Source organism: Magallana gigas, chromosome 5 (assembly GCF_963853765.1).
Source record: "Magallana gigas chromosome 5, xbMagGiga1.1, whole genome shotgun sequence".
In the NCBI taxonomy this organism is placed as follows: domain Eukaryota; kingdom Metazoa; phylum Mollusca; class Bivalvia; order Ostreida; family Ostreidae; genus Magallana; species Magallana gigas.
In genome coordinates this window covers 52,633,021-52,656,469 of record NC_088857.1, presented here as the reverse complement: position 1 = coordinate 52,656,469, position 23,449 = coordinate 52,633,021, and the positions used below count along the sequence as shown (strand labels likewise).

General features: G+C 34.7%; 1 protein-coding gene across 11 annotated transcripts in view; it reads left to right on the top strand.

The window, feature by feature from the left end:
- LOC105325510 (solute carrier organic anion transporter family member 4A1) overlaps positions 1-23,183 on the top strand; it is a 39,778-nt gene extending 16,595 nt beyond the window's left edge. For 10 of the 11 annotated variants that reach the window (XM_066086378.1, XM_066086381.1, XM_066086380.1 and 7 more), the window contains 12 exons: positions 919-1,167; positions 9,042-9,213; positions 18,081-18,353; positions 18,461-18,563; positions 18,788-18,909; positions 19,164-19,343; positions 19,690-19,779; positions 20,054-20,261; positions 20,641-20,800; positions 21,018-21,193; positions 21,371-21,435; positions 21,749-23,183. In XM_066086378.1, coding sequence (XP_065942450.1) covers positions 919-1,167; positions 9,042-9,213; positions 18,081-18,353; positions 18,461-18,563; positions 18,788-18,909; positions 19,164-19,343; positions 19,690-19,779; positions 20,054-20,261; positions 20,641-20,800; positions 21,018-21,193; positions 21,371-21,435; positions 21,749-22,125 — 2,175 coding nt within the window. In that variant the 3' untranslated portion in view covers positions 22,126-23,183. Of the gene's footprint in view, positions 1-918; positions 1,168-2,739; positions 4,049-9,041; positions 9,214-18,080; positions 18,354-18,460; positions 18,564-18,787; positions 18,910-19,163; positions 19,344-19,689; positions 19,780-20,053; positions 20,262-20,640; positions 20,801-21,017; positions 21,194-21,370; positions 21,436-21,748 lie in introns of those variants that run through there. The other variant, XM_066086372.1, reaches the window with a different exon arrangement.
- Positions 23,184-23,449: the final 266 nt, after the last annotated feature.

The following is a 23,449-nucleotide window of genomic DNA, read 5'->3' as shown; positions in this document are numbered from 1 at the left end:
AAGGAACTCACACAGTGAAGACACTGGTTGGTTTTGAAGGAACTTTGGGATACCCACGTATTGTGACAATTACTTTGAATTCTTTTAAAATAAACATTAAAATAAACAAGTAATATTTTTTTCTGTCGAATGTTGTAATGCATTTTCTAATGATTTAGTGCAATAAGATAAAGCTTCTGCTATTGATCTGCAAGCCATTAGTTGAAACCTGCAGTTGGTTTTTAATTATTTTTTTTTGAAGAAAAAAAATTTTATTTCATAGTATGATAACAATTTGAACATTTTTAACAAAATTACATTTTGAATATTATAGAATTTCATGTATGGACAGCCTTTCAAATGTATTGGGGCCTCACCTTTAATACTGTTCTATTACCTGATAGCTCTAGGTCCAAAGAGAATCAACTTTAAAATAGTGTGTAATGATATATTATAATCATTATAAATTATAATATTAAATTGTGTTGGTGACAGAAAAACTGCAGAATACTACCTATCTTACAATTGCCTCTATTTACTACATGTACAGAACCCAAAAATTCAAGAGATGTGTCAGTTTACAGTGTGTTGACAATGTGTATGATAGATTTACTGTTGAGGAGTCTCTTATCATGTACCAGAGACATCCTGCTTACTTGGATAGATCAGCCGGGGAAATCCTTAATACAAACTCACGTAATCTGTCAATGCTGGGCTGTTATTTTTTTCTGACTAACCCAACTTTTAATTTTTTTTCTTCAATAATTAGTTTCAAGATCTTGATTTTTTTTCTTCAATAATTAGTTTCAAGATCTTGATGAAGTCATTAATAAGTTAAAAAATCTCAACCTTCTTTCTAGTTAAAGAAAGTAAACTAACATGTATATGAGAGATTACAATGCAATAAATCTGAAAATATCCTGTTTGTGTCGATTGTAGATGACGAACACCAAACCACCGACACACTTGAACGGTGGCTCCTCGACCGAGTATTCGTTCATGCGAGCTGCCTCCAATGTAAACACACCTGATGAGAAGCTCTACTTGAGTCCAGTCGAGTCTATGGAACACACAGAGGATAGAGAGGAGGAGGCCTGTGGGTGGCTGGGCTGTCGCCCCTCCCCCTTACAGAGATTCCGTCACCCCCGCTGGGTCCTAGTATTTCTGTGCTGGGCAGGAGCCATACAGGTAAGTTAATTACAGGTGTGTCAAGTCGTTAGAGTTTACACCTAGGGATTAAAGAGCTAATGCAAAAACCAGTGAAAATTTATGTCCACTGTAACAGAGTGGTCAGTTTGTATGGTCTCGAGATGTTTCTGGAATTTGATTGGGTTGGGGGGAGAAGGGTATTGCTGGTAACTTGTAGGTGTGTCAGGTTTTCAGAGAAAACCATTGGCTGTGAATATGACACATACATGGAATAAAACAATCGCATGTGTACTGTGGTGACCAGACATTAATTATCTATGTGCAAAGTTTTGTATGTGGCACAGTTATTTATGAAATGAGGACAGATTTTAGACAGGAATAAAAAAAATTCTTCTGAGAACAGAGATTAAATGGAAAGCTGTACAATAAATCAGGATTGGACTTAGCCAGCAATAAATAGGGCTACAAACAGGCCATGTTATCAGCAAGTCTTAGTGCCTTACCATTCACATAATTTACAGCTTTATCAATAGCTTAGGTTTTTTTTCTATTCATGTAAGAGTTTGATTTTTTTCATCCAGTTAGTAGTGAAGCTGTATATGAGCAATGGCTCCCATTGATTTGGCTCTGTTTACACTACATCATGAAGTGGATTTAATTTCCCGTGACTGATGGCTGAATATGGATGTTTTTTTGCCTTTTTAAACTGGCGGGTGACCCTTATATGCTTCATACTGATCTGTTTACCCAGTAAACATTGTCTAGTATAATCCTTTTGTCAGTGTCAGCAGGACGTTTTACCTGTCATCATCATTGAGATGTTTTTGTTTTTTGTTTTCCTTTTGTGTGACAGGTGCTTGTAGTTTTCACTGAATTAAACATTTTGTATATCAACAAATAAACTACTCTAAACTGAGAGACATTTGTAAGAATGACAGTACAAAACATGCTGCAAAAAAAGGAGTTGCCTCTAAAATTTGACAGCCAGAAGGGAAATATTTTGAAATGGTCAGATAAATTTCTGAATTCATAAAGTGTTGACGACATTCCTCACCTGGTGAAACCATTGATATGTAAAATATTGTATACGCTACATCAATATTGAATGCATATACTTTTTTTGCCTGGACGAGCACTGAAATGAATACCAATATTATTTTGCTAATCAGCATTCAAAATGGCATAATCTGTTTTTGTATTTTTAAAATTCAATCTCCTGGTTAGATAGTGTTATATATGTGTGTGTGTGTGTGTGTGTGTGTGTGTGTGTGTGTGTGTGTGTGTGTGTGTGCGTGCGTGCGTGTGTGCGTTAAAGTTTTTAAAGTTTGCATGTCCTCAGACATAAATAAATATATCACATATCTGTGAATTAGGCTCATCTCCTCCACAGCACCCTAATATCTGTTCACTGAGTGACAGGAATGTATTCTGTGGTGTTGCATTAGAATCAATGGATTTTTAAATGGTCATTTTAACTCTCTAAATAAATATTAGTTAATGTAGAGGGTGTTACATATTTTCATTTATTCCCAACAAAAGCCCCTTGTAAACACTCACAGAAAAAGGAAACACAGGAGAGGCTAAGGAACCATAAACTACACATATATAGTAAATCTTGGGGGAGGGATTAATACACAGGGCCAACTCACTGTCTCTGGACTCTATTATGTGTATGACATGTGGTATTTCAAGGTAATTCTTCCATAAGCATGGAGTGTGATTTCTAATTTCATGGAAGAGGATGTGTATTGCTCAGAACTAACTATAGCCGGCCAGATGACTTGTACCAATGTAATACCATACTAACTGGTATTTTCATTTTAGCAAGGAAGAAGTGTAACAATGCAAAAAGGAAATAAGTCTGTGGCCGACGGTTGTACAATATTGTGGGGAAGGGAGTAGATTTATGAATCATATTTTTTATTGTCCTGCCGTATACTGAAAGCTCTGAATATCCGTTGTTTGCTTTCTGGCAATAAGAGTAGACAAGGGAATTGAGTTTTCTGCAGTATTCATAGTTAACTGAATGTGATATTGGGGAAATTTTTCAGATTACGAGGGCATATTGATGAAATTATGTCCTAATATTGAGATTTGTTTCATATGTGATAAAGAAGAACAGACGTCTAGCATCGACTGGACAAGTGGGATAACACAGTGGTCGGCTTTCCAGTTCTGATTTCTTTCAGTACATGTCATGACAAACTAGCAACATTTGTATTAAATCAGGATGTCTCTACATGCAGTGAATTTAGCAGCAGTGCAATTTTAATCGTTACTTAGGGTTGCTCCACCAAAACAGAGGATATCCCGATTTCCTGTTTTAATTTGAGATTTGAGATTCGATGGACATCTCCATGTAAAAACCACAGCTTAAATATTACAGCCAAGAAAGGGACAACATTTAGCCTGCCTTTGTGGGGCATATCAATAATTCATCCCTTATTATTTGGGATATTGCTGGAGCATTATGAATAAGTTAAACCGCTGTCTTTCAGGGGACGTAGACAGTGTAGAGATGTACATACTGCCGGAGGAATTAGACCCCGGGGAAGGGAGAGAGTTCAGAAATCTTGAAAAATCTTATCAGTCTACCTCAGATATAACCCACCGATCTAACTACAATGCAGGTGAGATATCTTCAGGTGAGCGATATTCAGGGAATGGTGAAGATATAGAGAGGTATACCAAGCTACCTGGATGCACGAAACACGGACCAGATATGAAGGAAGAGGCCGCCATTGAAAGGAGAGGAGGTCTGTGCCCCTCTAGAGTAGGGCAGAGTCAGGATAAAGCTGGCCGCCAGGGAGAGGAGGAACCAGCGTATTGCTCCTACTGTGGGATTCATATATGGAGATTTACCTCTAAGAGTTTCCGATTCCTGGTTCTTCTGTCTCTCTCGGCCTCTGCTTTTGTACAGGTACAGCAATTTTTTATGCAGGTCACTAGTGGAGTAAACACACATTTACTATGTGTTATCAACAAGTCCTGTGCAGAGCATTTTCACCAAATTCTCTTCGGCTAGATATTGAAAGTTTTCAATTTTGGCCCTAAATTATTGTGTTTTTCTGGAAAATTGACTGTTATAATGTTTAGTACATCTGTTGGTTTCAGGCCACATTTAAAATATTGCTTGTTTTCCTCTCCCAACTTTGTGTGAGTAGGTACTAAGTAGGATAACTAAATATTTTTTTTTTAATAAAAAAAACCCATGAAGAATCTAGTTGTAAATCAATGTAATTAGGAAGTTAAATATATTGTTTAAAAAAGAAAATAAGATGATGACATGCAGGAGATTTTCAGACCATGGGGTAGGTCAAGGATAAACAAACGAAATATCAAAGGTGGCCTTATAACCTGTTTTCTGCTTTCAAAGGTGGGGTTACACTACTACAACAGCCAGGAAGTTAATACATTCTGTATGAATATACGTCTTAATATCTGTAAGAGGATAGCCCTCTGTTTCTCTATGTCATGGAAAGTTTGGTCTTCATATTATATGTACATTACATGTATTCATCAAAGTTGAAGATTTGTCAATTTATTTCTAGAAAAATGGTAGGCTGAGAAGGTTCTTTGCAATATTGCAAATTTATCCTGAGAATTTCACAGAAATAAAAAGGAGTTTTTGATATTCTGTGTAGTACATGTAATCTCATCTTCCCAATTGTAAGTCAAGGGTTTCTGATTTGCTGACTTTGGAAGATGATGTAATGTAAATTAAGTACACTGTACATAATGAATTTATTAGTAAATCAAGTGTCAGGTTTGACCCAGTGTGTCACTCAGATTCAGTAAATGTAATCCGTATATCTTCTAATCCCACACACACACTCGCACACATACACTCCAAAGAAAAAAAACCACCTGTATATAGTTAATTAAGACACCAGTTTAAGGTCAAGGTAGAATGTGAATGTTACTATGTGATCAGACAGGGATGGTATTTGTGGTAGGATAACCTCATTACAGACCTTTTTCTTACATACAGACATTCATGGCGACACATTTCTAAGAAATCTGTCTTATTTGTATGGTGATTTGATGGATTATATGTTTGCCTTTGTCTGAGTCAATAGAACAAGGATAATAAATAATATGTGTAAGGCTCTGCAGAGTTTTCGTGTCACATGAACCAGTCTAGTGGGTTAAATATTCGAAGTGCAAATGAATTTGGACAGTTAAAAATGCCTGCCCCTGGGTTTGAATGATAAACTAGGGATGGGCAGGTAGAGAAGGGGTATTATAACTATACTTTGTCAGTACCTAGATTGTCCATGTTCTATATGTATACATATCACTGGACTATTTATTTCTGGGGATATTTCCTCCAGTAGCAAATAAGACTTATCATCTTGTAGAGTATATTCAAATAAGGCATTAGTAAAGGGCTGCAATAAAAATCTAAGTTAGGAATGTCTGACTTGAGGCTTACAGAGATCTAACTAAGAGGTTTTCTTTAATGCACTGTTTTAATGCATCGCCTCAGATATTCATGTTGGTGTTGATGGCATTTGTAAAGATTGCCTTTGAGTAAACAGTATTTCAAATGTCTCGATTTAAGCTTAAAATCATTAACTGATTGCATCTGTTTCGTGGAGAGCATTCTCGAGAATATCAATGTGTACTCTGGGCTTCAAGGGTACAATAATAAAGATCTATGTTCACTCTAGATAGGTACACCTCCCTGCAGTAGTGTAGGGGTTTGTTTACTTTCATGCAGGTGCAAGGATTTGATAAGAACCTAATTTGGGCTTTAAGAACCACATAGGTGGCACTGAAATTTGTCCAAAATAGTTTCTTTATTGTTGAGCCAGTTTTTTTTTTTTTACTTGAAATTCATATAGATGCATCAGAACAAAGGATATATATAACAAATTTGTCATAAAATTTGCAGTGTGTATCCAAGAGGTCTGCCATTAGGTTGTAAAACAATAATATTGTGGTATCACATCTATCGCAAGTAATGAGGCAAATTGAATTCCAGGAATGCAGCATTTACATGAATATCAGAATAAAAGAAATTGACATTGACATTTTTACGAAATGATAACACTGTAATAAAGACTTTTTAAGATTCGTAAAACGTCTTAAAAACTGCCAAGATTTTGGTGCTATCTCGCGAAAGATGCTCAGAAACACGAGGGGAGGTTTTTTTGTGCTGTATCTTTTTGTGATCTGTCAGGGTGATCTGGGAGATTTGAACTGTGATGAGGAAGCTCTCGTTTGATGTATGGCCTTCTCCGTGCTCCTGATGACATCTGATCACCCGGCGCTGTCTTGTAGATTTTTGGGCCACTGAGGGGTTTTATCGGATGATGTTGCACATTCAGTGCTGGGATTTTTTTTTTGGTTTTTTTTTTTTAATTTACTGAAGCTGTGCGATACATCCTGATATGAGATATGAGTCTATCCTGAGTTGGTATCATATTGCTGATGAAATAAAAATGAAGTGAAAACGATGAATGTCAACTCTTTAGTAGGAAGTCAGTTGAAGGAAGTGAGTACACTAAGTAAGCTCAAGTGTCAAGAGAATACTTTATATATTAGAACAATTGCATATTTGGATCTCATCTGCACCTAAAAATATTGAATGTTTAATCGATATTTAAATGGCTTAAAAATTTCTTCCATATATATTGCACTCATATGTCAAGTCTTAATGTGAACTGTCGAAAGGGATTTAGAAAAATGTCATATGAATACATCAGGATTTTAATATTTGTGGATACAGTTGCTGAACACAGTCAGGGTTTTGTTATTGATAATTAAAATTTAAAACTTGAAAAAAAGTAAAAATCACTGAAATATACAGATACCGGTATATATCAATATGTGCATGCACTTTATGATAAACTCCTTGAAGAAAGAAATAATAAAATTTGTGAAATATACAGATGGATATCATTTTGTGCATGCACTTAACGATAAACTTGATTGAAATAACGGAGAACATAAAATTTTGATGTTTGCAGTTTCTTATGCAAACAATAAAGCTAAAGCACCATGAGATAGGGAATGTTCTGTTTTCAGCGATGCATCGCAGTAGTTTTATAAAAATGGCCCTTGTTTTCTGCCTCACTTTACATTATTGGCCTGCTGTTCACAAGAGGATGAGGCTGCAATCATTAAATGATATCGTGTGTGCGTGAAAAAATAAGTTGAAACAAAAAATACGGGAAACTGGGACACTTTGAAAGCTAGGTCAGGATTTCTACGATTTATCTCAGATTGGCTGATTTTTTAAGTTAGCGGTGTAATTGAATTTTGAGTCCTTGTTCTAGCTTGCTTCAGATGATCAGATCAGCAATTAACCATCAAAGGTGATGCCATGTGCAGGACCTAGATAAGATTAAATTAAACAAGCCCAAAGGGGCTCTTTAAACGTACTTGTGTCTCATTTAAATACAAGTATTTAACATATTTAACTGTCTTAAAGAGCTTACAAATAATTAGATTGTAAAAAAATTAATGAAAAGAAGGGGGGGATAATTTAGTTTAGGAATGGAGATAGAAGATGTTAGCTGGTTAGTGGACACAGTAGCAGATGTTACCGTTGTAGTAATACTAGGGACGCTTCACTGAAGTGATCGTGGATAAAGGGGATACCCCACCTGTCATTAGAGTGCAACATAAGGCTACATAGAAAACAAAGATTGGACCTAAAACGGAGTGAAATAGTTCAGACAGTTTACCTAAGCATTATCTATTATGCATTGAAATTCTCCAGAGAGTCTCTAATGGTTTCTCAAGCAGTTGCACTCTGGTGATGTCTGCAGAGTGCACTGAATAACTCTGATCTACCAGGTACTTACATCTTCCAACCTGCCATAGGATCTGAAATTGCCATAAAACCTTGCATTTTAGGAAAGAATAACACAACTTGGTTTTTGAAGGGTCTAACTTTCACTGTAATCTGTAGCTTATCAGTGATATGAATATCACAACATTGCATTAGCTTCTGTGGTTATGCTGGAATAACCAGCTGTGATCTCTCTCTCTCTCTCTCTCTCTCTCTCTCTCTCTCCAAGCTACCACTATTTATAAAAAATTTCAAAATTTGAATGCTGTAAGACAGATTGTGTTCATGATGCTATAAAATCCCCATCAACCATCGTTTATACAGTGCAAAGATTCATGAGTCTGTCCAAGTGTGCAAAAATTACTGAAAATGATTTCTGATTGAGATTTAATTTACTGGGAATTCCTTGTAATATTCTTTTGGTTTAGCTTTGAGCTAGTCATTAGTCAGACTAATTTTCCCTGATGCATTTCTAAAAATGCTTTAAATTACTATTGATTAATTTTTCATTTCACTTTGTGTTGTAACTAACTAGTATAACTGATGTTATTTCATTTAAGAGATGAATTATTGGACCAAATTTGATCTCCAGGAATGAATTTTCAAAAATATTTTGCTAAAATTTCAACCATATTGCCATTTGTTTCTATGCAGTAACATTCTAAAATTTGTTTTTTTTGGGGGGCCCATAATTGGAATTAAACTTGTATGTTCACAAATGTATACACATTTAAGTTGGAAGATGGATAATTCTTCAGATTGAAAACATACTTATAATGTAGCATTCTCCATAATTTTGTAACAGCAAGACTGGTTTTTTTCTTCTTCATTTGTTTTCTTTTGTTTTCATACATTTCCCTTATGCAGGGTAGCTTTTAGTAATGGCAAATAAATGATCAAGAAAACTTGTTTCTACATTTCAGTTGTTAAATATATGAAGTTACAACAAAAATTAAGTGATATTTTATATTCTCATGATTAGATATGAAATTATCATGTATTCAATAAGCAATTTTAATTTTAATTCAAAACATTTTAAAAAAATTTCTGTGCAGCTGTTACCATAAGATAGATTTTACAAAAGAATTTAACAAGCTGTCTTGTGTTGTAGGGGATGGTAGTGAATGGTTTCGTCAACGTGGTGATCTCTAACATCGAGCGGCGCTACGACCTGACCAGTACGGAGACTGGCACCATCGCCAGCTGCTACGACATCGCCTCTGTCCTCTGTCTCATCCCCGTCAGTTACTTCGGAGGCCTCGGGTGTAAACCTCGTTATCTAGGTGGGTAATGAAGACATTATCTATACTCTGTGACATGATATCCTCGCACCACATTTTGCTTAATTATTTGATATTTATTAATACTTTATGTTTCAAAAGATATGCCTAGACATGACTTGACAGTGCATCAATGTATAGTCTAAGACATGAAATAGACAGGTGAAACCATTATCAATGTCTTGACAAGGAAGGAAAGTACATTGTTTTTCAGGGTAGCCAATGATAATTACTATTGGACAATTTGGAAACTATGTCTAGATAATCAATGTCTAGACATAAAATGATGGTGCATCAATGTAGACAATGATATCTAGTCTTACACATTTATCAAATTGGTGGAATTGACATCAAGATGATCAATGTCGAGACAGAAAATGATATCTAATCATTCATCACTGATTAAGTAGGTTGAAATAAAATAAATGGAATCAACTGATGTATGGAGTATACAATCAAACGATAGGTTGAACTGATAATGTACAAATCAGCTGATCTCTAGATACTTGTTATTGGTTTCTGGATTATCATCTGCTGTTCATTTCACATTAACTGATGCTATGTGAAGTAAAGAACAAGAAGGGGATAATGAAACACTTGCTATTTAGTTGATATCTAAATAAGCTACAGATATTTAGATTCATAAGATATATATTTGTGATCATCTTACAAACTGATATGTTTGACTGCTTTCACTGCACAATTTGGTGTGCTGCTCCTGAAGGAATTTCTAAAATCACAAGTGTGTGGTTTTAAATATTTTATTTTGAAATGAAGCTGTTTTGTAACAATGCTATTAATATTTTTACAAACCTTTTTGACGGTACAGTAGTTAATTTGTTAAGTAAGAGATAATGAATCAGATATCCAGTGATATCTAGAAATAGTAAAGATATCCAAACATAGAATTCAGTTACAGTCAGTGAAACTAGGAATTGTTTCATAAATGTCTATTTTCAATTCTTTACTTTCTATGAAGAGCTATAATCAGAGCTGCACATCTTCCAAACAACATTCCAAAGAATATTCAGAGTTGTCGTCCTGTTTAATTTTGTCGTCGTCACTAGAGTTGCTGCCCAGTGTACTCTTTCCCAGACTTCCCTCTCTGTCAGACCCAGAAGAATTGTTCTTAGTAGATTCAATCTTCTTCTTTAAAAACTTGTTCAGTTTTTCTAAATCGCTGTCACATTCTATTTCAACCACGGGACCTTTGTTAGGTAACCCTTCATCTTGTCTGGATTTTGTAAACTCCCAGATGAGTTTGACACAGTCGTAGCGATGGATTTGTTTGAGAATTTCCGTCAGTAGGTTCAGGTTGTCCTCTTGAACTATCTTCCTGGAATAGAGAAGCCTGAACAAGTCAGCTGTATTTAGAAGAGAGTCCAGAGTTTTCCGTTTAAGAACACCATCCACTTCTAGGACAAGTTTGATATTCGACAGGTCCTCAGGAGTTAGGTGCAGGGAAATATTCAACAAAAGATGAGCAAATTTGGAGATCACAGGATTACACCCAATCTGCCTATCAGCCATAATTTTACTTTAGATTTTTACCTTCGAATTCTTTTTAGCTCACCGAGACGAAGTCAAGGAGAGCTTATGCTATACCCTCGGCGTCGGCGGTGGCGTCGGCGTCGGCGTCCGGACCTGGTTAAAGTTTTTGTTGCAGGTCCTGTATCTAAGCTATTACTTGTCCTGTCTTCACCAAACTTGCATGGATGATGCATCTGGACCTACTTATGGACTTGAAAGACTTGGATGCTGAATCTGGGTCCTAAATTTCAGATGCTGGAGGAGGTTAAGGTTGTTGGACCAGGTTAAAGTTTTTGTTGCAGGTGCCCTTTGATAGCAATATCTTAGTTACTGCTGGTCCGTACTTCACCAAACTTGCATGGATGGTGTGTCTTATGATACTGATGCACCAGACAGGGTTGAGTGCTGAATCTGAGCTATAGGTTTCGGATGCTGGAGGAGGTTAAGGTTTTTGGAGCAGGTTAAAGTTTTTGTTGCAGGTGCCCATTGATAGCAATATCTAAGTTACTACTGGTCTTAACTTCATCAAACTTGTATGGATGATGCATCTTATGATACTGATGCACTGACAAGCTTGAATGCTGAATATGAGCAATAGGTTTCGGATGCTGGAAGAGGTTAAGGTTTTTAGAGCTGGTTAAAGTTTTTGTTGCCGGTGCCCTCTGATGATTAAATCTTAGTTACTACTGGTCCTAACTTCACCAAACTTGTATGGATGGTGTGTCTTATGATACTGATGCACCTGCGCAGTACAGTTAAGGCGGTCAATAAAAATATGGGCAAATTTTTGTGATGAAAACACGTATACTTTAGTTAAACTGGCATGTCCTTTTTAAAATCAATAACAGTCACTCAAATGCAATATATTTCTAAAATATATATACAACAGTACAATATTTTATGTTCATAGTGGTCACGTGATATGGCAGTCGCATGGTACAAGCAGATGTATTTGTGGTTTTGAGGTCATTTAAAAAATTCAATATTGCAAGGGCATAATCATGTCAAAATTCACAACTGAATTATGAAATAACTTGATGTTATATCGTAGATTTTGAAAAACGGTGCGAACTTTTTAAGATAAGAATATTTGTTAGTAGAAACCGTAATTTATAATGCATATGTTGAATAATTTTGAAGGTCACAGGGTTAATTTCATTAAAAAACAATTAATTTGTAAAATTTTACAAGGATCGTAGAAGTTTTTAAGTTACATAGCATATTTCAAATTCACATGTAAAAGTTTGTCGGGATCAGGTAAGTGTATGCCCTTGCAATTAAGTGATTTATTTAGGTACTCAGATTTTAGATATACGATATTTTATACAAAACCGAGGTGGCTTTTTTATACGATGCATACTTTTAACAAAATGAAAATAAGACTATATAGGTAGCATTCTACTTCTAATAATTTTAAACAAAATATTCATTTATACTTTTCCGTTATTGTATGACATTTATTTTTCTTCGCTATAAAACTGCACGATAGCCTTCAATGATTTAACTTAATGCGTCATTTTGAAGCATATGACGTCATATTTTGCAGTACAGCGAGAACGACATCTCGCTTATTTTTCAGTGTGTACGATATAACGGACATCACAATTGTAAGTAATAGCATTTGTTGTTTTTAATTAAAAGATTAGTATAAGTTAATTTTACTAATAAATAGATTAATAAGTACTTTCGAGGTTTGTAATATACTGTGATGTCATAATGCACATTTCCCGTACTTTTTGTCTGAACGGAGTTTATTGACAGCCTTAACTGTGCTGCGTGATAAGCTTGAATGCTGAATATGAGCAATAGGATTCGGATGCTGGAGGAGGTTAAGGTTTTAAGAGCTGGTTAAATAAAGTTTTTGAAACAGGTGCCATCTGATGATGATATCTTAGTTATTACTTGTCCTTACTTCACCAGACTTCCATGGATGGTGTGTCTTATGATACTGATGCACCTGACAGGCTTGAATGCTGAGTGTGAGCCATAGGTTTCGGATGCTGGATAAACTTAAGTTTTTTGGAACAGGTCACATGTTTAATAGATGATAGTACTATTTCAAACTTGCATAGTTGATTTAACTGTAATATGAATGAATCGCAGAGGTAGCTTCAGATGCAGAGCTTGATCTCCATTATCAAGGATGCTAAAAATTAATCTTAGTTATTACAGGTCCTAACTTCACCAAACTTGAATGGATGGTGTGTCTTATAATACAGATGCACCTGACAGGCATGGATGCTGAATCTGAGCCATAGGTTGCGGATGCTGGAGGAAGTAAAGGTTTTAATTGCTAGTGCCCTCTGATGAAGATATCTTAGTTATTACTGGTCCAAACTTCACCAAACTTGCATGGATGATGCGTCTTATGATACCAATGCACCTGATGGGCTTGAATGCTGAATCTGAGTCATAGGTTTCGGATGCTGGATGAGGTTTAGGTTTTTGGAACAGGTCACATGTTTTATAGATAAAAGCTTGCATAGTTGATTTAACTTTATTATAAATTAAACGCAGAGGTTGCTTCAGATGCAGAGCCTGATCTCCATTATCAAGGATGCTAAAGAAATCTCCTACCTCACTCAAACCAGATCGATAGATAGATGTGGTTGTTGATAAATGATATAACATGATTCCTATGATATAGTATTGTATGATATGAAACAATATTGTTTGATATGATACAATATGATATCATATGTTATATTATAAAAAGTTATACGATAAGTATGATATTGTATCAATTTTTTTTATATTTTATGATATTGTATCATGATATTGTTATGTATAGTATTGTATATTATGATACAATATTGTATAATATTATATTGTATTTTTAATTTATTATTTTATCAAATGATACAATTACATAAGATATTGCAAAATATTATATTGTATCCTATGATACAATATTGTATATTCTATAATATTGTATCATACAATATTTATAATATGATATTGCATGGTTTCAGTAATATAGAATTATATCACATGAAATTGTATTATATGATATTGTAATTAGGGCTTTTCGACTTTCGGTCGAAAAGACCTATTGTTTTCGTTCTGTTTTATTAGGGCTTTTCGACTTTCGGTCGAAAAGACCTATTGTTTTTGTCTTTTTTTATTATTATTATTTTTCTCGACAGTTTTTTGTCAACGATTTCTATAAAACTGGAAGGTATAGAGATACAATTATGCAACGGTCTTACAGCAAATATATCAATCTATGGAAAGTAAGGTTTTGAGCTTCCGGTTCCGGTACTTCCGGTTTATATAAGGAAAACTGTAAAAATTGAACGAAACGCAATATTTTGTTTAGTTTTTGAATTAGAACGTTCAGCTTTTGGAATTAGATACATCTTGTCTTGTTGTACAAAATTGTAAGCGTAGACAACCTCCTATATCTTACCGTTTTTGAGATATTAAATCCTAAACTTTAGAAAAGGGGGGATGAAAAACAAAAAATTTCAAATGACCTTTAAAAAATTAAATTATACCTTGCCATTGTTAAGATAGAAGTAATAAACGTACATTCCGAGTTTCATTGACATATATTGACTACTTCCGGTTCTATAGGTCGATGAAAATCACCTATGGGAGTTTCAATGTTAAACAAAATTCACGCGTCGTTCGTTTTCTCAAAAAGTTTTCAAGTTAACATTACAATATTTCAGATGTATAATGGTACACACAATGCGCAGACCGGAAAAGTTTTTGGGTAGACAATTTGAAAAAATTAGGGATCTGCAGGGGCCAACACACAAAACAGCACTTTAGCTGCCACTTTTTTATTTCTCTTCCGATTTTAAAAATCTTTTCAGTTTATTGTTCAAAATGAAGAGTATAATCTTAAAATTATGGTCCGAGGGGCCACTTTTTGAGTCCTTATAGGGGCTAGGAAGGCCCAAAGATCATCATTTGTTTAAATTTCAAAATGTTTTTTAGTTAGAGTTATCTCGCTTTGCTATAAGAATGTAGAGAATAAATACTATAAGCATACCAAGTTTTGTGTCCGTGGAATGCATACTTCCTTCGATATGATTTTTTGAAAATATTCCTCTGGAAATTAGAAGTGTAGCCACCTGTAAAGTTCTGGAGTTATCTTTCTTTCCACATTGCACTGCTCATAAGTTCCTATCAAAGCAACTGGGGATACCTAGGCGTTTTGAACACTTGGAAATAAATAAAAGAATTAATTTTTTTTTAACATTTAATTAAAAAGGATAATGGGGCTGTCGAAAAGCCCTTACTTTTTGTTGAAGACAAAAAAAGTTCTAGTTATTATTATTCTTCTCGACAAAGTTTCGTCATGGATTTTTTGAAAACGGAATAGAAAAATCAAAATTTAATGTTAGCTTCTTTTAGCAATTGTTAAGTTCTCCCGTATGTCCTTTTTTGGACTTCCGGTCTATATACTTCCGGTTTACACATGCAAAAAACAAAATACTAAAAGGACCTTTGTATCTTTTTTATTTTTTGATAATTAACTAAGAAATTTTGGATTTAGATACTTCCTAGTATGATATACAAAATCGTAAGCAACAACTTCTTTCTATCTCTTGCTGTTTTTGAGATATTAGACTTCAAACTATGAAAAAAGGGGGGATGAAAAAACTGAAAATTGAAATAACCACCAAATGTTTTAAATGAGGAATGGAAAATGTTAAAACTCTCATAATAATCATACATTTAAAGTTTCGTTTGAAACCATTGAGAACTTCCGGTTTTACAAGTTGATAAAAAATCGTCTATGGGTGTTTTAATGTTAAACTGAATTCATGCGTGCCACTCTTTCTCAAACAGTTTTCAAGTAAATATTTCCACATTTAATATTCATATTGAGGGACCTAATTTGCAGACTTGAAAATATTTTGAGATAAAATTTTTGAAAGATAAGGGATCTAGAGGGGTCAAAGCTAAAAACAACGCTTTAGCTGTATCTTTTTTATTTTTCATCCGATTTTTAAAATCTTTTCGGTTTTAAGTTTTGAGTAAAGAGTACAATTTAAAAAGTATGGTCCGTAGGGCCATTTTTTGACTTCTTATGGGAGTATTAAGGGTGTGAATATTGCAACTTTCTAAAAGTTGAAAAAGTGATTTAGAAAGAGTTATCTCGCTTTGCTCAATGAACGTAGAACATTAATACTCTAGTCATACCACGTTTCTATTTGAGAAAGGAATGCTTACTTTTTTATGGTTTTTTGGAAATATTCTTTTAGAAATTAAAAGTATATTTACTTTTAAAGTGTTGAAGTTATCTTTTTTTGACATTGCATTATTTATAAGGTTATATTTCTAATAGGCAACTGATTAAACCTAGGCGGTTAAGAATTTTTAAATAAAAAATAGATACGATTTTACCTGACATTTACAATCAAAAAAGGGAAAGGGGATGTCGAAAAGCCCTTACTTTTTGTTGAAGACAAAAAAAGTTCTAGTATTATATTATATTTTATCATACGATATTGTATGATATGATATTGGTTTATATGATATATTATCATATCACATGAAATTGTATTATATGATATTGTAATATATATTATTGTGTCATATGATACAATATGTATCATATAATAATGTATTTTATAATATTTTACTTTATCACATGATATTGTATCATTTGATAAGATACAATGTTGGAATCAAATTATATTGTATTATATGATATAATATCATATAATGTATCAGATATTTTTCAGTGTCATTCAATACATGACATACTATATTACACAATATAATATCATGTTTCAATGTTATGATGTATTATGTAATATGATATTGTAATATAATAGTATATTGTATTATATTTTATGATATTGTATTATGTGATCAAATACAATAAGGTATAACACAATACAATGTCATATCATACGTTACAATATCATATCTCATTGTTTATTACGGTATTTTATTGTATTATATGATATATATTATAAATATAACATGATGCAATATTTAATTTTATATCATTGAATTGATAAACATATGAACATATGATTATCATAAAAAAATTTATTAGATGATATACAATATTTTTTCAAAACAGAATCCATGAATATCCAAGATCATAAAGTTTGATTTTCATATAAAATGATAAAGGTGGTCTTATGAAGGTGATGTCTCATAAGGGTGATGCTCCGTCTCGGTGAGCTTAGTAATCTATGATTACCTATGTTATAATATTGTATTGATTAACATATGAACATATGATTATCATACAATTTTTTAACAGATGATATACGATATTGTGTCAAAACAGAATCCATGAATATCCAAGATCATAAAGTATGATTTTCATTTAATATGATAAAGGTGGTCTCATAAAGGTGAAGTCTCATAAGGGTGATGTCTCATCTCGGTGAGCTTTGTAATCTGTGATTACCTATGTTTTTATTAATGGAAAATCCCCAAATCTATATATAGATATTGATTTACCTTCCTCAGACAATGGAAGCATTCACCAGTGACGGTTTCCCTCATTTTTTGACAGTATCATCTCATATCTTTTAATTAGGTGAAATCCAATGCGTAAACACTTGAAATTTGTATCTGGTAGTAGAAATGATTGTGTAATGAAGGATAATCTAGTAATCTTGGCCCAATATGTGCTAGACTATCTGGCTCCACCGTCACCAAAATTTTCGAATCCCTCAACTCATTCCTCAACTCAAATCCTTAAAAGAAAAGTTCATGAACCTGAGGTCAAACCTCAGATTTGAGGCTGAGTATTGACTTGAGGAAAATTGGTGAGTGGTGACAACGGAGCCTGAAGAGCTAAATTTGAAGCAACATTTATCATACCAAGATACACCTCAACTGACTACATTGTACTTGATTTACCTTTCTTTTTATATTTCCATTAGATTAAGCAGATTCTCAAAGACTTTATTAACTCTAAGTAAGAAAATATTTCATTAATAGCACTCAAATGGCAAAATAATGAACCTTTGAGATATTAAAATTGCTCTTGGAAAATAGTGAGGGTTGATTGTGACCTGCAAATGGTAAGAGTCCAAAGTAGTTTCCTAGAAATTGTGTTTAAGAGATGTGTGGCAGTTAAAATTGCTCGGCTAGTGAAATTACAGCTAGTTCACAAGTTTGAATTCCATAGGACATTTTTTCTTTAAGATTAAATTAAAATTGCCCTCATACCATAATCATGAAAGTTTAAAAAAAAATTGCATGTATCCAAAAGTCTGGGCTCCATTGTCTTTGCTCTCCCTTTGTTTACCTATGATGATGACATTTGGATTGTATTGTAGGTATTGGAGTTTTGGTGATGGGTCTGCACTCCATTGTCTTAGCTCTCCCCCAGTTTACTTCTGATTATTTTGTAGGTATTGGAGTTCTGGTGATGGGTCTTGGGTCCATTGTCTTCGCTCTTCCCCAGTTTACCTCCGGCCTGTACACATTTACTGGGGATGATGTGACGTACTGTGATATCGGGGCCAATGCTACAGCATGTACTCACAAAGACAGCCTCTCCAACTATAAATATGTCTTCTTCCTCGGGCAGCTTCTTCATGGGGCAGGAGCCGCCCCTCTTTACACCCTCGGGGTCACGTACCTGGATGAGAATCTACCTGTACGCTCATCCTCCATGTATATAGGTAAATACCATAACCAAATGTATTTGATCTTACTCATTGTACTTTAGCTTTCAGGTTTTTCTCCAACTGTGTTTCAAGCTAAATGTTTTGTGTTTTTTCAATGATAGGTATTTATTATGCATTTGCCATCGTGGGGCCAGCAGTGGGATATCTAGCTGGGGGTGCATTCCTTAATATATATGTAGATGTCAACCAGGTTAATTCAGCAAGGTAAGGCCCACAACTCTTACCAAAGCAGAAGCAATTTTGTGTGAAAAATATTGCTTTGGAACTTGATCATAATGATGTTGAAAATGTCGCTTTAAATTTGTTCTTTAATCAAAGGACCATTATTGGTAAGGTCCAATTCCTGCCCTCTTTTTATACAAATTTTGGTAAGCACCTTATCATACAAATATTGTAAGTTGAATATTTCTGCCCCTTTATTTTGACAGTGTCAGCATTACCCCCAACAGTCCTCGATGGGTGGGGGCCTGGTGGATAGGATTCCTCATCAGTGGCCTGCTGGCCTTTGTGGTGGCCTTCCCAATGTGTGGCTTCCCTACCAAACTACCAGGTGTGTATGGGAGTAGTCAATTTAAAATTAATAAAACATTTTGTGAAAGAAATATAGACACTTTTCTAGTTAAGATTGTGAGACCTATCTTTAGGATCTTAGATTAAAATTAAAAAACGCCTTTTAAATTAAATATTTTGATATTGAATTAAGGAAAAAATATTGGCCTATTAGTGTAACTTCAATTACCCAATTGAATTGAGATTAAATGATATTTCAGAGAAGTGTTTAACCTTCTAATTTATAAACCCAAGGGGCTGAAAATTTCAAGAAGGAGCGTGAGAAGGAGGTGTACCACCGTAAGGGGACGAAGGTGGGCAGTGAGGACGGGGAGAGCACGGGGGCCTGCAACTACCGGCACATCCTGGGGTCAGTCAAGAACTTGGTCACTAATCCTACCTTTATGTTCCTTAACCTGGCAGCCGCATGTGAAGGTAAGTTATAGGTGTACTCCGAGTAAAAACTGCATGATCAATTCTGATATAAAAAAAAAAAAACCTTGGTTATATAATTTCATCTTTAAAAAACAAAATTTAATCTTCTTATTACTGAAAATCGAGGAGAATTTAACAAATAAATGTCATTCAGGAGACTAGAAAATGACTTAAAAAAGAAGATAAACAGCAAACTAAATATGCTTAAAGAAATAAATAAATAACAAACAACATGAACTGCCCAACCTTGTGATTAGCAATTGGTAAATAATTTCTTGTTGTATCAGAGTACCATCCAAGGAAGATAAAGTTTTATAAATGATAAATTTTGAAATGTTTTTTATAGGAAACTTGCTGGCTGGGTTTGCTACATTTGCACCAAAGTTTATTGAGGCTCAGTTCAGTTTACAAGCTTCGAACGCTGCACAGTATGTTGGTAAGTCATGGCATAATATATCGGTATGTTGGTAGGTCATCATGGCATGTAATAGATTTTGAAGAGAACATCAAATGGAAAGTTGAAAAAATTCTGATAAAGACTGTGGTCTCCTTATTTACTGTAAAGTTCAGAACACCACATCAATTAATGGTTGTAGACTAGTTAAATTATTCAGGTTTATGTTACAGTAGTCTACAGTTGGCACTTCTTTACAGAACATGATGATGTGTTTTTACAGCAGTAATACAGTCATGTCTTTGTATCTTTGTAGGTTACGCTGCTATACCTGCAGGAGGTGGGGGCACGTTTCTGGGTGGCTACCTGGTCAAGCGGTTCAACCTGGGGGTGAGAGGGATCATCCGCTTCTGTCTGGCGATCAGTATCCCCTGCTTCTTTTGTGTGCTGATCTTCCTGATCAACTGTGAGAATGTCCTGTACGCTGGAGTCAATATAGACTATGGGGAATTTGCAAGTAACGGGTAAGATTAATTAAGAGCTTACTGTGAAATCATGGTGTTTTGTAGGGGATGAGTATTTTGACTGCTCTTCATGAGAATACATTAGACAAACATATAACAATCCAGGATTGATGACTTATCTGTGTATGTATATACTTTACATATGATCTGTTCAAAAGTTTATAGTAGACAAGCAATTTCTTACAATCCATAAGAGTTGTCCTGCTTTTCATACAATTGATTCTGAAGGAGATGGAGAACTTTTAAAAACTGAGAGGAATCATACACAGTGTTAGACAGCACAGTTATATACAGCTGTTATACATCTGTAAGAATTAAGTTCAGTATGTTACATGTAAAACTTCAAATAAGGAAAGTTGCTTTTACTTTTGGTTTACAGCACTCGCAGATTTATGGGAAAGTTTACAACCAGCAGCTGTAATGCTAACTGTGGGTGCACGCTGGAGAACTATAATCCTGTCTGTGGAATAGACAGGATCATGTATTACTCCCCTTGTTACGCAGGATGCGCGGAGTCAATCCCAGACACAGATCCAGTGGTAAGTTGAATTGTGGATTAAGTTATGATGAGTGATATGATGTAACAGAGAAGTCATGAAGAGTTGTGTTTTAAAATTCACAAAAGACCACCCCCATTGGTGACATTAAATTGAAAGCCTTTTTTACCCCAGCACCAGTTTATATGATGTACTTCATGACTTTGTACTGCAAAATAATGATGGAGTTGAAATGAAAAATGATGTTGTTTATTTGTAGCAATACAAGAACTGCAGCTGTGTGAGCTACGATACCAGTACCACCCCCTCCTACATGGCCATGACGGGGAAGTGTGAGAGCACCTGCACCATGCTGCCTTTCTTCATGGCCATCTTCTTCTGCATCATGTTCTTCACCTTTGTCATCAGTATGCCAGCCCTCTCAGCCACCCTCAGGTAAATCATATATCTTACCGTCAGGTAAATCATCCGTGATCTCACCTTCAGGTAAATCCCCTGTCCTACCTAACTTTGCATCCATTATTCATGAATGTGTCAATTTCATAGTGAACCATTTCGACTATAAATTATGGGTATTTGTTATATTTAAACATGTGTAATCCCTCTTTACAGGTGTGTACCTCAACAAGACAGTTCATTTGCCCTTGGCATTCAATGGATCATAGCAAGATGTTTAGGTAAGATTTGCCAATCATAATGTAGTCACTGTTGTAGTCACGATGTGACTGATATCAAGTCTGATGAAGAGGAGATTGTGATAGAGGAGTTCAAGATTTTTGATTTTGGTATTTTGTTATTTAAAACAAACCTTAAATACTTGATTTTAATGATAAAAATATCAGACTGAGAGTTAGTAAATAAATGTAATTATTAATTGACAATTTGCAAATACTTGTACAGAAAAGTAATAAATTTTTAACGTACTTAGTTGATATTTACATTCAATATACATGTTGAGATGCAGAATGAGTGAGTCTTGTTTTATTTAAGGTTCTATCCCTGGTCCTATATTGTTCGGGAAGATGATAGATCTGACATGTCTGTTATGGCAGAGGAAATGTGATGACAATGACGGCTCCTGCTTCTTCTACAACAATAAGAACATGAGCTTGAATCTGATGGGGATTGCGCTGGCCGGCAAGTTTCTCTCCATCCTCTTCTTCACTCTGTCTCTCATTTTCTATAAGGCATCCCCAGAGAAGGAGGAGGAGGCTGATCCGGACACCAAGGAAACCAAACTAAACGGGGATTCTGGGGTCAGAGACAGTCAGAGCACCAACACGTCTGTCACCTCACTCAACAACGGCACGACCCAGCCGGACGTGAACAAAAACAACACGGGCAAAGACTTCACCACCAAACTGTAGCCATGTTGTTTAGACTCTATAAGCTGCATCTGTGATTTTTGTATCAAATCAGTGTTATTTATTTTATGATGTACTGTGTGGAAATATGGATAGGAGCTAATGAAGAACGTGTGGAAATATGGATAGGAGCTAATGAAGAACGCAGATGTCCAATCAGTCCAGTGGTTTACTTAACATTCTTCAATGCTAACTTAAATGAACTGATCAAGAAAAAATAAGAAAGGGGGGTGGGATTCAAATCTGATGTCAGTATTCTATGTTCATGTTCAAAACAAGTAGCCTTATGAATGTTGTTTTAAAGCATGATACGAGTGACTCAGATTGGGATAGATTGTTCTGAAGTTTCAAAGTTTGTAATATTTCTTGAGTCAGTCAGTTATTACAAGTTCATGGCAGTTTGCTGTGAATGTATTTGTATAGATATATTGTCTGCGTGAGTACAGGATGATGACAATCACACAACATGGAACACAATGGCCAGGTCAACAAAACACTGTTGTGTATTCCACTCAGGGAGTTAAAAAAAAGAACTTTTTGTGTGCAGAATCTTTGAGCAGCAGCCAAAGTCATGTACCTTTATTCTTTTTCACAAGCTCATGGTTAGAATCCAAGGTTTGTAGTATATTTGTGTGCTTTTGATGTGTGTGTGGTTGATCGAGAAAATATCCATATTACATTGTATTCAAATCATGTTCTATGAATGAATCCTATATTGTCCGATGTTTTATGATGTTAATTTAGATTATAATAATGTTGATCTCTTATTTTGAATAGATGTGCTCCTTGTATTTGCTTGTAACTTGAATTCAAAGGCAGCTAGTCATTTATTTTGCAATCTCAGTTACTCAGAAAATGAGCCATGAGGCCATTGTATATTTGGCACACTGCATTCATCTTGCTGAATGTCAAGGCTTCAAAACATAGAGGCGTTACCATTAGCAGATTTTCTGAGTGAACTTTGAGAGTGTGTGGACCATATCAAATTTATTTGTGTAAATAATATTAGAGAATATATTTTCATAGGAATTGTTTACAGAATACAGCATTGATAGTAAATGGAGAGTGTTTTTGTTTTGTATGAAAGCTAATACGTTTTTCTTCATTGAAAGTACATGTTTAAGTTGGCATTTGCACCAGGGGATTTTCTTGTGTTAGTCAGAAACAATAGAAAGGCTGAGATAAAATACCTTTCTTTAGAGATTGGTATCTGTACAGTGTGATATGTAGTTTATAAGAACTTATTTGTTCATTACCTATACTGTAAACCAGAACTTTATATGCCTGTTATTTCATGACTTGCAATTGCCAAAATAATTTTTTTAAA